The sequence below is a fragment of the Ranitomeya variabilis genome, chromosome 2, assembly GCF_051348905.1.
Source record: "Ranitomeya variabilis isolate aRanVar5 chromosome 2, aRanVar5.hap1, whole genome shotgun sequence".
Classification (NCBI taxonomy): domain Eukaryota; kingdom Metazoa; phylum Chordata; class Amphibia; order Anura; family Dendrobatidae; genus Ranitomeya; species Ranitomeya variabilis.
Window position 1 is genome coordinate 597191396 of NC_135233.1, and position 16155 is coordinate 597207550.

General features: G+C 42.9%; 1 protein-coding gene across 1 annotated transcript in view; it reads left to right on the forward strand.

Annotated features, from left to right (window-relative positions):
* Positions 1 to 13137, forward strand: part of WWP2 (WW domain containing E3 ubiquitin protein ligase 2) — a 54083-nt gene extending 40946 nt beyond the window's left edge. Inside the window, exons 13-22 of the mRNA XM_077288527.1 lie at positions 932 to 1003; positions 4977 to 5065; positions 6276 to 6435; positions 6517 to 6650; positions 7750 to 7890; positions 7983 to 8103; positions 8183 to 8287; positions 8542 to 8638; positions 9111 to 9183; positions 9701 to 13137. Coding sequence (XP_077144642.1) covers positions 932 to 1003; positions 4977 to 5065; positions 6276 to 6435; positions 6517 to 6650; positions 7750 to 7890; positions 7983 to 8103; positions 8183 to 8287; positions 8542 to 8638; positions 9111 to 9183; positions 9701 to 9800 — 1092 coding nt within the window. The 3' untranslated portion in view covers positions 9801 to 13137. The remainder of the gene's footprint in view (positions 1 to 931; positions 1004 to 4976; positions 5066 to 6275; positions 6436 to 6516; positions 6651 to 7749; positions 7891 to 7982; positions 8104 to 8182; positions 8288 to 8541; positions 8639 to 9110; positions 9184 to 9700) is intronic.
* The last annotated feature ends 3018 nt before the right edge of the window (positions 13138 to 16155 follow it).

Here is a 16155-nt window from a genome sequence, read left to right on the forward strand (position 1 = left end):
GGAGATACACACAGAGCTCACATCCAGCCTATATTACTGGGAGAGACACAGATCTCACATCCAGCCTATATTACTGGGAGACACACAGAGCTCACATCCAGCCTATATTACTGGGAGAGACACCCAGAGCTCACATCCAGCCTATATTACTGGGAGAGACACACAGATCTGACATGCAGCCTATATTACTGGGAGACACACAGAGCTCACATCCAGCCTATATTACAGGGAGAGACACACAGATCTCACATCCAGCCTATATTACTGGGAGACACACAGAGCTCACATCCAGCCTATATTACAGGGAGAGACACACAGATCTCACATCCAGCCTATATTACTGGGAGACACACAGATCTCACATCCAGCCTATATTACTGGGAGACACACAGATCTCACATCCAGCCTATATTACTGGGAGACACACAGAGCTCACATCCAGCCTATATTACAGGGAGAGACACACAGAGATCACATCCAGCCTATATTACTGGGAGACACACAGAGCTCACATCCAGCCTATATTACTGGGAGAGACACACAGAGCTCACATCCAGCCTATATTACTGGGATAGAGATACAGAGTTAACATCCAGCCTATATTACTGGGAGAGACACACAGACCTCACATGCCCCCTATATTACTTAAGAAACACACATACCTCACATCCAGCTTATATTACAAAGAGAGACATTCAGCCTATATTACTGAGAGGGACACTCCCACAAAAGAAAAACTTGAAATGTAGATAAGGTTGCAAACTGTACAACAGTTTATATGATAAATATGATTGAAGGAATGAAAATTGCACCGTTAAACTTAGCGAAATTGTATCATCTAACAGTAACCACAACCCTATGTAAAAACTATTTTTTTCCATGTCAAAGGTGTCCATAGCCTTTAATTTTATATTGTGTTCATTATCCTTAGTCAAACACACTCCCGAGCCACGTGAAGATCAGCGTAGCCAGGCAGACGTTATTCGAGGACTCCTTCCAGCAGGTAACATGAGACAATATGACAATATACAAAGGAGGTGATTTAGCCATACCATCTGTGAAATGTAGTCTATGGAGCACAAGCTCAGTATTTCATGCATCAGGGTCACGTTGTAACCAGACCCACCCAGACACGTTGGCTGAAGCTCTTGGCTCACAGTGCAAACTTAACGGGATGGATCTGTAGCTCTCATATGTTTTTTTTTTTTGTTTGTTTTGTTGGGGGTGGAGGACAAAGGAAGACTATGAGGTATAGGCCGTGCCACTAAAAAATTAACACAAAAAAAGTTATCTCCTCCCATGCTGGCTATATCCAGCCTATGATTGCAGCAATGTAAGTGTTAAATTATAGTGCGATTATATCATTGTGGACCAAAGGAGTCACCAACGTTATCTCCTAGGTGTACCTACATACCCTACAGCTACATCCCAAAGTTCTTATGGAGGTATACCATTGGCTCTCCTAGGAAGCCAAGACCTCTGTTATTGGAGGATGGACCGGTTAAATCTATTTAGTCAGACAACCCCAATGATACACTATGGATTATGTTGAACCCCTACATTTCTGCCAGACTGACCTTTATCTAATGTGTGTACCCAATCACTTCCCCAACAGCAGATATTAGATAATTTTTTATTTTAACATTCATATACCATTGTAAACAGATTTTCAAAGTGTGGAGAGGGGTCAAAGCTGTAGAAACTGTGCTGATAAATGAGCTAAATAGACAGCAGTATCCTGGGCATACACACAGTTCATATCCAACCTATATTACACAAAGAGACACACACAACTCGCATCCAGACTATATTACTGGGAGAAACACACAGATCTCACATCCAGCCTATATTACTGGGAGAGAGAGGCATAGATCTCCCATTCAGCCTATATTACTGGGAGAGAGAGGCATAGACGTCACATCCTGCATATGCTGCTGCGAATGAGAAACAGACCTCACATTCAGCCTATTTTACTGGGAGAGAGAGTCATAGACCTCACATCCAGCCTATATTACTGGGAGAGAGGCATAGACCTCACATCCAGCCTATATTACTGGGAGAGAGAGACACACAGAGCTCACATCCAGCCTATATTACTGGGAGAGAGGCATAGACCTCACATCCAGCCTATATTACTGGGAGAGAGAGACATAGACCTCACATTCAGCCTATATTACTAGGAGAGAGAGGCATAGACCTCACATTCAGCCTATATTACTGGGAGAGAGGCATAGACCTCACATCCAGCCTATATTACTGGGAGAGAGAGGCATAGACCTCACATCCAGCCTATATTACTGGGAGAGAGAGGCATAGACCCCACATCCAGCCTATATTACTGGGAGCGAGAGGCATAGACCTCACATCCAGCCTATATTATTGGGAGAGAGAGGCATATACCTCACATCCAGCCTATATTACTGGGAGCGAGAGACATAGACCTCACATTCAGCCTATATTACTGGGAGAGAGAGGCATAGACCTCACAACCAGCCTATATTACTGGGAGAGAGAGGCACAGACCTCACATCCAGCCTATATTACTGGGAGAGAGAGGCACAGACCTCACATCCAGCCTATATTACTGGGAGAGAGAGGCATAGACCTCACAACCAGCCTATATTACTGGGAGAGAGAGGCATAGACCTCACATCCAGCCTATATTACTGGGAGAGAGAGGCATAGACCTCACATCCAGCCTATATTACTGGGAGAGAGAGGCATAGACCTCACATCCAGCCTATATTACTGGGAGAGAGAGGCATAGACCTCACATCCAGCCTATATTACTGGGAGAGAGAGGCATAGACCTCACAACCAGCCTATATTACTGGGAGAGAGAGGCATAGACCTCACATCCAGCCTATATTACTGGGAGAGAGAGGCATAGACCTCACATACAGCCTATATTACTGGGAGTGAGAGGCATAGACCTCACATTCAGCCTATATTACTGGGAGAGAGAGACATAGACCTCACAACCAGCCTATATTACTGGGAGAGAGAGGCATAGACCTCACATCCAGCCTATATTACTGGGAGAGAGAGGCACAGACCTCACATCCAGCCTATATTACTGGGAGAGAGGCATAGACCTCACAACCAGCCTATATTACTGGGAGAGAGAGGCATATACCTCACATCCAGCCTATATTACTGTGAGAGAGGGGCATAGACCTCACATCCAGCCTATATTACTGGGAGAGAGAGGCATAGACCTCACATCCAGCCTATATTACTGGGAGCGAGAGGCATAGACCTCACATCCAGCCTATATTACTGGGAGAGAGGCATAGACCTCACAACCAGCCTATATTACTGGGAGAGAGAGGCATAGACCTCACATCCAGACTATATTACTGGGAGAGAAGCATAGACCTCACATTCAGCCTATATTACTAGGAGAGAGAGGCATAGACCTCACATTCAGCCTATATTACTGGGAGAGAGGCATAGACCTCACATCCAGCCTATATTACAGGGAGAGAGAGGCATAGACCTCACATCAAGCCTATATTACTGGGAGAAAGAGGCATAGACCTCACATCCAGCCTATATTACTGGGAGAGAGAGGCATAGACCTCACATCCAGCCTATATTACTGGGAGAGAGAGGCATAGACCTCACATCCAGCCTATATTACTGGGAGAAAGAGGCATAGACCTCACATCCAGCCTATATTACTGGGAGAGAGAGGCATAGACCTCACATCCAGCCTATATTACTGGGAGAGAGATGCATAGACCTCACAACCAGCCTATATTACTGGGAGAGAGAGGCATAGACCTCACATCCAGCCTATATTACTGGGAGAGAGAGGCATAGACCTCACATCCAGCCTATATTACTGGGAGTGAGAGGCATAGCCCTCACATCCAGCCTATATTACCGGGAGAGAGAGACACACAGAGCTCACATCCAGCCTATATTACTGGGAGAGAGGCATAGACTTCACATCCAGCCTATATTACTGGGAGAGAGACATAGACCTCATATTCAGCCTATATTACTAGGAGAGAGAGGCATAGACCTCACATTCAGCCTATATTACTGGGAGAGAGGCATAGACCTCACATCCAGCCTATATTACTGGGAGAGAGAGGCATAGACCCCACATCCAGCCTATATTACTGGGAGCGAGAGGCATAGACCTCACATTTAGCCTATATTATTGGGAGAGAGAGGCATAGACCTCACATCCAGCCTATATTACTGGGAGCGAGAGGCATAGACCTCACATTCAGCCTATATTACTGGGAGAGAGAGGCATAGACCTCACAACCAGCCTATATTACTGGGAGAGAGAGGCATAGACCTCACATCCAGCCTATATTACTGGGAGAGAGAGGCACAGACCTCACATCCAGCCTATATTACTGGGAGAGAGGCATAGACCTCACAACCAGCCTATATTACTGGGAGAGAGAGGCATAGACCTCACATCCAGCCTATATTACTGGGAGAGAGAGGCATAGACCTCACATCCAGCCTATATTACTGGGAGAGAGAGGCATAGACCTCACATCCAGCCTATATTACTGGGAGCGAGAGGCATAGACCTCACATTCAGCCTATATTACTGGGAGAGAGAGGCATAGACCTCACATCCAGCCTATATTACTGGGAGAAAGAGGCATAGACCTCACATCCAGCCTATATTACTGAGAGAGAGGCATAGACCTCACATCCAGCCTATATTACTGGGAGAGAGAGGCGTAGACCTCACATCCAGCCTATATTACTGGGAGAAACACAGAGCTAGGAAATAAGCTGACACCAGAGATATTCGACATCGCCTTCCTCCTCTTTCCTTGTACATGCATGCACGGCCAGACGTGCATATATATCGGGAATGGGGGGTTGTCGGCTGGACAAATGTTTGCCTGACAACTGTATAAGGTGCACGGCTAGTGGAGAAAAGCCATTGACCTGTGGTATAATAATTTTACAAGTAACTGGTGTGATCATTACCTTAGATCATGAACATGAAACCATACGATCTCCGACGCCGTCTGTACATCATAATGCGTGGAGAGGAAGGTTTGGACTATGGAGGAATCGCCAGGTTGGTAGAGATTAAAGATTTTTATGTGCACTACTCTGTTTAATCTGACATATAGCTGTAGTACCTGCAAGCTTATGTATCATGTTATAAGAAGACCATACCTTCTCTACTGTATGTGTTTGCGCCACTAGAAGTAATTGGTGAGCACCATTACTATCAATAGTAATGGGTCACTCTGCTTTGTGACCTTATATTGGGAGCGGAGAGATGCATGTAATGCCTTGAGGATACAGTTACTGATCCAGTTGTGGCCCGAGGAGTCCACTACACAAGTCATATTATAATTAATTGTACTTTTCATGAGACTGTGTGGGTATCGTAGCTGCCTCAACAACTGTAGGTGGGGGGGCATGACATAGACTAATAGGTCATTAACCTTTCCTGATTTTGCGGTGGTAAATATTTTCCAGTCGGTGGTCATTTAATGTCCTGTTGACACAGGCGGCCGCGCTTCAGTTGTGCCCTGAATGATCAATGACAGATGATTCAGTGTGCATAGGCTGACATTTTTCTCGTCAGCGCAGGTTCTTTTTACACAGGAAGCAGCACTGCCAAAAACCACGCTCTTCAGTGCAAACCAAAAGATCATTTCACCCGACAAACCAGCATGCCTGTTTACACTGCACGATTATAGCGAACAGTCTTCCTGGGAACAATAATCGTGCAGTGCAGTTGGACCTGTGGTCACATACATGTATTTGTGCATCTATTTCCATCACTTGTGTGCTATGTATAGCTATATCCTTTTAGGTGTTTTTCTCCTTGGTACTTTTGGGATTTCTCTGCCTTCAGTCCTTCACCTTGACATTATTATGCGTTGTTGTTTCTTCTGGTCCGTGGTTCTCATGTCTGCATCCACCCAGTGCCTTGACCTGAATTCTTGCATCCTACCTACTCTTTTAGACTCTTGTGTCCTCCGTGGTTCCTTGGCTCCTGGCTCCTCTCTCTCTCTGTGTCCTCCCAGTGGTTTTACCCTATGGTAGGTTACGTCATGCTGTTCTACCACAGGGTAGAACCACGGACAGGATATGGGAAGCTCTCAACATGGAGCCGACCACCCTTGATCCTTTAGACTGTTCTCGCGGGATCCCACAACTCTTTATGGATTAACAAATGGGGTGATAATTCAGTTAGTAATTGTCGGCCATGTTCGTCTTCTATACTTGCCGCCTTCGCTCTTCCTCCACACATCCGCTGTATCTTTCTTCAGGGAGTGGTTCTTCTTGCTGTCCCACGAGGTGCTGAACCCCATGTACTGTCTGTTTGAGTATGCCGGGAAAAATAACTACTGCTTACAGATAAACCCAGCCTCGTCCATCAACCCCGACCACCTCACCTACTTCCGATTCATCGGCCGCTTTATAGCTATGGTAAGTGGGGAATGCTTGCTAACAGTGATGCCGTCTCTTGTCTGTCCTTCAAAATAAACTCTGCAATAATGTCTTCTTCAGGCTCTTTACCATGGGAAGTTCATAGATACAGGATTCACTTTACCGTTCTACAAGCGGATGCTAAACAAGAAGCCGACATTGAAAGACCTGGAATCCATCGACCCAGAATTCTACAATTCCATCATGTGGATAAAGTAAGTGCCCAGGAGCAGTGACCATGTTATCGCTGTGCCCTCCGTAGGCCCGATGTGCTTACGTTTTACGACATGCTGCATCATGGAACTATTCACATATATCGTCTATGTGTTCGTACAATTCCCTCTGTGGCCATCTGAGACATAAGTGAAGATCAATATATATAGAAAAGACCTGGCACTCAACTTGTAATGTATGCAAGCGGTTTTTATTCCAAATGCAGTAACAGCTAAATTTTGCTGTTACTGCATTTGGAATAAAAACCGCTTGCATACATTACAAGTTGAGTGCCAGGTCTTTTCTATATATATCACTAAGGTTTTGGAACCTACCTAGGCTCCACCTTTTGGAGCTGTGCACACGTTTTTTTTGATAAGTGAAGATCAAGTCTCAATGGTGCCAATTATACTAAAGGTCTTAAAATGGAAATTCCATCCTATAAAGTAATGGTATGTCAATCGCGTCATAATTTGTGGGGGGTCCGACCTCTGAGTCTCTCACAGGTTCTGAAAATGAAGGAATTTCAGCACTGAATTACAGATCCCATACACACTAGTCCAAAGTCATGTGAAATGAATGATGTCCACCAGAATGAACGAACGTCGGCAGGTTTGGTAAAATGATCAACCGATGGTTCTGACTGGCGTATGAACTAGTGTAATCATTTAAAAAAAAAAAATTGGATTTTTTTATTGGCCTGTGATCTGCACCGACTGCATCATGAGACTAAAAAATTGATGTAGTTTGGGAAAAATTATTCGTCAGCCCATTTTTATCCAATATGAATGGGGCAGGTTGCCGTTCACTGCAAAGTTGGGTGGCTGGAAAATCAGCGCCACAGCGTAGGGCTCTCTTAGAATTATAAACTAACGATCTGTCTTAGTAATATGCCTTCTCTTAAAGTGATGGGAATATCCCTTTAATTTCATACCTATTGCTTGATCCAGTGGCCGTTCATGCTGCCCACATGAGTCCTCCTTTTCTCCCCACTTTCCTATAAGCTACAATCTCCTACAATCTCGCTATTACTATCTCCTGCATTTTTAGTATCAGCAATCTACAATGCCAGACTTTCTTATTCATTTTTTTTTCCTGTAGAGAAAACAGTTTGGAAGAATGTGACTTGGAGCTTTATTTTGTGCAAGATATGGAGATCTTAGGGGAGGTGACTTCTCATAAACTGAAAGAAGGTGGTGAGAACATCAGAGTAACCGAGGAGAACAAGGAAGAATTTATCACGTATGTCTGCCGGATATCTACTGCTCCTTGATCAGTCACCAGTTTGCACGATTTACTAGCGATTTACCACGTCTTATGTCTCTTGCCCCTAGGCTTCTTACCGACTGGAGATTCACTCGTGGAGTGGAGGAGCAGACCAACGCTTTTCTAGATGGCTTCAATGAAGTTGCTCCTTTGGAATGGTTGCGATACTTTGATGAGAAGGAGCTGGAGGTGAGAGATCTGGCTAGTGATCTATGTGTATTATTATATTGTTGGCTGTCTGGTTCTAAGCTTTTATTCTGTGATTCAGCTCATGCTTTGTGGGATGCAGGAGATTGATCTGAATGATTGGCAGAAAAACACCATCTACCGGCACTACACCAAGAACAGCAAACAAGTCCAGTGGTTCTGGCAGGTAGGATGCTTCCCTAGACTTTCTGGGCAGCTACTTGGATGGTCATTGACTACTAAAGGCCATCTATGTGGCCACTGATGAGTAAAGCATACAGTCCTCCCTCAGCTGGTGGCATATTAGGAAAGCACAATCCATTCCACACAGACTTTTGAGGTCGCAGCTCTGTGCCCCTTTTATAACGTTTTGTGATTTTGGTCATTGATTGGGCGCGTTCCCCTCAAGCAACCTTACATGGTCCTTCTGGTCATTGGCAGATGGTAAAAGAGATGGACAATGAGAAACGGATCCGGCTTCTGCAGTTTGTGACGGGCACGTGCCGACTTCCCGTAGGAGGATTCTCAGAACTAATTGGTTAGTGTTCATTTTTCTAATAATATCATTATATCTGTTTTGTTTACCTGAGAAGATATCCAGGCGCACCTTAAAATGCCCATACCATAAGCATACGACCACCATCATCGATGTCGTATACAGTTTGATATCGATGTGTTTGTTAGTGGGATGAAGTTCTATGTTTCATTAGAACCATTCTAGCATTTGTCATATTTTAAAGCAGAATTTCCATCCATGGAATATGACAAAAATACTTGATAGTTGTGGGCCCCATTTCTAGGACCCTCACTCTTTGGGAGAACGTGATCCATTGTCTCATTAGCTGTGAAGGAAAGGTGGCTGCACTTCCATCCTCAGCTTATCCTAGAAATGCATATAAAGGGAATACGTCTTCTAAGTCATTTAAAAAGGTCTTATTGATAGATCCATTCTTTTTTTTTTAGGTTCCCTCACCTTCCCATGACTTCACCATGCTGGTTATATTTTACAGGTAGCAATGGACATCAGAAGTTCTGCATTGACAAGGTTGGGAAAGACACTTGGCTTCCTCGAAGTCACACCTGGTAAGTTAAGAACACGGCCATCATACATTGAATGGTGGGACCAAATCTTTGTTATTTAGGATGCACTCATGTCTAATATCCTTAGCTTTCATTAAAGGGGTTGTCCAGGGAAAATAAGGTATTACCTATCTGTAGGGTGGATGTTCACATACTGACCGCTGGGACCCACGCTGATCGTCAGAAGGGGTCTAACGTGGCATAGCAGTGCACATACCTTACAGCTACTCCATTCATTCTCTATGGCCCTGTGCTCTGCTTTTTTCGGCAACCCTAGCGGCGATCGAGAATGTACACTGCCCTAATTCTACCCGGGACAATTGGGCACCCTTCTGCCGATCGGTGCGCGTCTGCACCAATCACTAAGTGATCACTTACCCCACGAATTTTCTTTCACTGGTCAACCCCTTTAACCAGTTTTACTGATTCCTTGAACTGTGACTGCCTCTCACAAAGTAGGGATGGTTGCTGGCAATGATGAAAGTAGAATACCTCTGATTGTTTCCGCCTGTCTCTTTAGTTTTAATAGATTGGATTTACCTCCTTACAAGAGCTACGAGCAGCTCAAGGAAAAATTGCTTTTTGCCATCGAGGAAACAGAGGGGTTTGGGCAAGAATAATCCTTGACTGTGTGAAGAAGAATCCTCTGCCGGCACCAGGCTTCATAAGAAATTGATTTCATACAATCTGGATTCGGAGGGACGGTGTCCAGTCTTTACACCAAAGGTGTCAATTAATCATAAGACTCATGAGGTTAAAGGTCATGCTTTCAGACGGCACCAAAGATGCTAAGAGAGTGGGTGAACCCAAAAACTTGCCTAAATGTGCTTATTTTTGTAGCAGGTTCTCTTTAAGGAAAAGCCAGGACCATTCACTGAGACTGGAGGGAAGAGACAGACAACCAAAACCTGTAGGAAACTACGATCATTTTTTTAATTAATTGCCTTTCTCACTCAGTAGTGTGATGATTTTCCTGTGAAGCAATCTGGATGATGATGATGATTTATCATGTGGGTCATACACCTAACATAAATACCCCAATTAATGGGAGAAGATTGGGGGAACAGTTTGACGGCCCCTATATACATGAGGTTTACAATGGGTCTTCTGTGTATAGCCAGCCTAAAGGGGGTTTTCTAGGACATTGATGGCGCATCTTAAAATATTATTCCTGGTTTCATAAATGGGTATTGTTGGATAGGGATTGTAAATACAAACAACTTTGTAATTTACTGCTTTTTTAAATTTAAATCCGTGTTTGAGATATTAACATTTATTTGTTCACAACTTGTTGCCTTGGAGACCGACCATCGCTGCTAGACAGCAGAACATGCGCACAGTTCTTACAAGCTCTTTTCTGTCGAGCTTGTAAGCCCTGTTTTGAAACTGGACATAATCGATGGAGCGCGCTGTTACCTTTTAATACCGTCCAGCTTCGGTGCAGTGCTTACAAGCTAGACAGCAGCGGTGGTAGGTCTCCTAGGCAACAAGCAGTAAACGAAAGAAAAGTGTAAATATCTCAAAAGCTACTAGAAACTATAACCCCTTTTCTATATCTGGCGTAATAATACTCCGATGTCAGACACCCTCCCTTTGATGTGGGTTCCGGATTTTCTGGCACATGTCAGGTGTTTTGAACAGCTGACATGTGCTGCTAACAGCCACAGGAGGAATCGCGATCCTCCCGCAGCTGTTAACCCGTTAAATGCCGATGTCAAACTCTTGACTGCGGCATTTAACACGCGCTTCCGGCAAGTGCATCGGAAATCGATGACCCCCATCATGTGATCGCGGATCACCGATGGGTTGGCATGGCAACCAGAGGCCTCCTGCAGTCCTCTATGGTTGTCACTGCCGGATTACTATGAACGTCGCCCGGTGGTCGGCGCTCATAGCAAGTCAGCCATTCTGCTACATAAAGGCGATCTGATCATCGCCTGTATGAAGCAGAGTCGATCAGGTTATGGCAGCTTCTAGTCTCCCACGGAGAATATTGAAGCATGCCAAAAGTAAAAAAAAAAAAATTTTTTAAATATAAAAGTTCAAATCGCCCCATCCAAAATGAAACGTCAAGTACGACTCGTCCCGCAAAAAAACAAGCCCTCACAGGGCCATATTGACCGAAAAATAAAAAAGATATGGCCTTGGGAAGAAGGGGAGCAAAAAACGAAAATGCATAAATTAAAGTACCTACAGTCATAAAAGGGTTAATAAGCGGTAACTTGCAAAAGCGTTTGTATTTACAAGCAGGATCCGACAGTGTTCCCATCTATGAAGATGGGAGTAACCCTTTTAAGGACCTCGACCATTTTTGCAAAAGCACAGGAGCACATCCCTACTTTCAAGTGAATTGGGCTAAGCACCGCCATGCTTCCATATGTATGTATAGCGCTGTAAAGGCGCTGGACCCCTATCAATCTAACTTTTTGTTATGTCCTGGAAAACCCCTTTAAGAGCCTGCTATGTTGAGTCCTTATGTTCTAGCAGCCGTTCTCAGCACCTTAACATTTCCTTTGTTTTTATAGTATAATAAAAAATACTTTTATTTCAAGGTTTTAATCCGAAGCACAACACCTAGCGAACCTCCGAACCGCCGCTTTGTGATTGCCGCAAGCACGCAGCCTTAATTTGCCACTGTGTCTTCAGATAAAGCAGCCGCAGACAGCGCCACCATTAGTTTGAGGCAGGTACTGGATGTAAGACTAGATATTCTAGTAATATATTCATCTGTAGTATATTTAGAATTGGATGCAATCCGCATTGAATTTCGTACGTTTATAAGATGCCATAAATGTGTAGCAGCTGTGGATGCAACCAGCGGTGCCTGCATTTATCTCGTGCCACCGTCAGCGTTAAAAACCGGGATCCATATCTATTATACATTTATGTCATATCCTATGAATACGCCATTATTGTACAAGAAGGGAATATCCCTTTAAAAATGATTAACATTAGACCTATGGTCATCCTATCTAAAATACAGGCAGTATCAATACCCAGATGATGATTGCTTTCAATTATACGTATCCTATATCATATTGGCCAACGTTTTAATATGTAGAAAAAAAACAAAAAAACCTGGAAACCATCAACAAGCAGGTTAGCAAATTTTTTAATAAGTATTTGATAGTATTAACTAATGTTCATTTTTTTTCTTTCCTAATTTATGCACCTTAATACTTCATTTAGACCTGCTCGTTAGCGCATACATGTACAATGTTGGAAGATATGGCGGGTATTAGGCCAACATCACACATCAGTTTGAGTATGGATTGTGATGTACGGCCTGGAGACCCCCGTACTTCAAGGTCTGTGCTCACACCGTGAACTTTAGGTGTGTGACGCCGACCATAAGACAAGTTTATTCAGTAAAGCTAATGTGCCCACGTTTCATGTAGGAATAGTTCAAAACATGCACCCTTCATATGCAGATAACAAAAAAAAAAACCTAACCTACTTGTTGATGGTTTCCACCTTTCAGAAATATATTTAAAGCTGCGCAGTATTAGACATTAGTAAACATTTAAAAATGAAATGCAATATTTGTGATCTGTTCTTGCGTCTGTGCTACTTTTGGACATGTCAGGATTGCAACAGCTTGACTATGGTTTCCAGCAGTTTCCCTTTTGCAGAATTCAACCAGTTCCTCTGCTTTTCGCTTTTGGAAAACCTTGAAGACACGAAGGCGCTAACACTCCCCAACTCAGTCCTGCTGTATAGATTTCTGACTTTTTTTTACCTTTTTATTTTTAGTCGCTCTCTGAAATTGTACCGAAATACAGATGATTGTACATAGAGTGTATATAAGAAATTACGCTGTGTATATACCTATATATCTATAACATAAAGCGAGTGGGAGTTTGCAGCAGCTTTGGAGAAAATGACCCGAGATTTAGGTCTGATCTGCACCCATGACGCTTTCTTTTATGTGCAATAAATACATACGTTTGTATACAAGATGTGTGCGTAGATAAATGTACATTCAGAAATGGTGGATAAACTGCGGATCTACAAAAAAAAATACAGCAGGGATAAATACTGACGTAAAGGGGTGACATTGGATTATAAAAACATGGCTGCATCCTGCAAAAACAGCGCCACCCTAGTCCATGGGTTGAGTCTGGTATTACAGCTTTTTATTGAAGTAAATGGAGATCTGCTGTAATTCTGCACCCAGACTGAGATCAAGGGTGGCGCTGTTTTTGGAAGAAAGCAGCCATGTTTTTTTCTTTTTCATGAATATCTCTTACTGAGCAAATGATGTGACCACCAACATGGCCTGCATTGCTGTATGGACACCCTTTTTTTACTAGTTTACAATCCAGCAGCAATACCAGACACCTGTTATAATATCTCATCATAACCGGGCATATCTGCCATTCTGGAGTCTGAAAAAGTTGAGTGATGAGCTGTAATATCGACCAGAAATAGAGTAAAGAGAACCTGTCGCTAGGTCAAAAAAGTCCACTTTTTGCTCCTACTTTATTATACCAGATATTCAGTGGGGGGGGGTTAAGCCTGCCATACGGCTCCAGAGAAGTTTTATTTTATTTTTTTTTATTTGGGGGCTAATTATGGTTTTTACCAAAGGGGCATGGCTCACAAGTGAATAATGCAGGGCGCCTAAAGACATGCCCCAGAGGATCCCGTTAGCCATGCCTCCTTGTAAAGACCAGAAAGAGTAGCACTAAATAAAAAGGCCCGTATCTCTGGATCCGTATGGCGGATTTAAATAAAACAAAAAATGGAATAAAATAAAAGCTACATCTGGCCACTTTTCACCCGGTGATAGGAACTCTCTAAAATGGAAATTTTCCATGTGTTTATATATAGAATGAGTGAGATTTGCTTAGTGGGGGGTAAAGCAGTATGTAATGGACGGTGGATTTCCATGTCTCCCGTTTCGCCCTTCCCTCCTGCTCTCTTTATTGCTGTGTCTGGTGCCAGCTGGGAGAAGCAGGAAATGCTTTCATGTACGGGAGAAATGTGGAGTATGTGAGCTGTCCCTGTGCAAATACACAGTCAGCCACCTTACAAGGATGGCATTGACGGGCCGCCTCACCTTCTATAATGGCATCCTTGTGTAATGCCAGACACGGTGTGCAGGCAGAGAGGAGGTACGCCTGATCCCAGCCGTGGTGTCCACACCGTCTGGGCGATTGGGACGTCTATAGAACGTACATAAACAGGCACAAGAGGGGAAATTACACAAAAAAGCAATATTTACCACCGCTTTACGAAGATGTTTACTGGGACTGATAACCAGTTACCTTCAGTCCGGGGAGAAGTCATAACTGTGCCAAATAACAAACTCGGTTCTACCATCGAGACTTAGAATAAATAAATATGTAAATAATTATATAAAATTATGTAACTTACAAAAATACATATTTCTTATTAAAGGTTTTTGTTTTATTTAAGATATTTTTTTAAGTTTATATGGAAGAGCTGAGTCTATATATATATATATATACACTATTCCTATACATACTGTATATAAGCATTTATATTATATGATGTATTCGTGTGTGTGTGTATGTATGTGTATGTATGTGTATATATGTATATATATATATATATATATATATATATATATATACATACACATATATATACACCATATATATTATGTTTGTGTGTATATATATATATATATATATATATATATATATATATATATATATATATATATATATATATATATATATATATGTGTGTGTGTGTGTGTGTATGTATATATATATATGTATATATATACTAATATATGTGGAAATAGAAATAATAAAATCAGCATTTTTGTGCATGCACAGACGGGTGCCAAGGCTCCATGGTTGCCATCAAAACCTCGCATATGAAGTCAGATAATGAACAAAAAATAGGTTTTAATTGGTCCATGCAGCACCATAAAGGATGCAGACATCCTGCAGATGCCACAGTATTGGATGGATATTTGAAAATTACTCATAATGCAACTCCCTAGCTCCAGAGAAGCAATGACGGCACTTTATTGAGGAAGCGTTTGGCCTTGGGACCCTCGATCACATTGCACCGCCATGGTCTACGTTGCCATCAGTCTTCTCTTTAGCCACAAATCCCAAGCCCCGGGTTACATTTTGGATATTGTCGTCAACACTGGATTTTGGGAGGACTGATCCTGATTTGGGCTATTAGCTGTGTATCTGTCCTCTCGTTCCCGTACACTAAGCCTTTTTATATACTTCAGCTCGTTTATCTTGCAAAAGAAATTTAATGCAAACCTCTAGGTAGCTTGCCAAATTCAGCAGGCCACCCTACCCCCCTCGCTTCTTCTGCCAGCGCACGGCGGTTTCATAAATGGACAAGGTCTCTTTGTTACACTCAAAAGTCCTTTTTTTTTTTTTTTACTTTTAAGGAAAAAAGTGAATTTGGTCTTAAGACTAATAAGGATCCAAATACGGAGTCCTATGAGGAGGCACACGCTGCCCCGCCGCTCCAATCTGTGCATTCCTGCATTGTGTGCCAACTATGTGATGTGCTAATAGTCTCTGACATGTGTATTACTCAGTAATCCCCTTATACTGCTCACAGTTCATTAATGTTACACAATTACGTGCGTCCTATCTATCATATTGGACTTGGCCGCCGTAGGAAATAGCACAGGCAAGGGGGTGACACAGGTTATTTAGGGTAAATTTACAGTGTATAACATTATATTAGAATATAAGATAGAAAACAAGTACAATAAAGTGAGAAAATTGGAGATTTGCGGGAGAGAAGACCCTGCCCACGAGGGCTTGCAATTCGCAAGGGAAGTAGGAAAAATACCGTAAGTAACCTATATATATCACTGGGGGGGTCCTACCACTGGTTCCAGCACCAATCGGTAAAAGGTGTCACTTTTAGGATGGAGGGGGCAGTACACATGCTCAACCACCGCTGTATTCATTCTTTTTCTGGGAGTCTTATAGAAGATGAATGGAGTGGTGGTCGGGCATG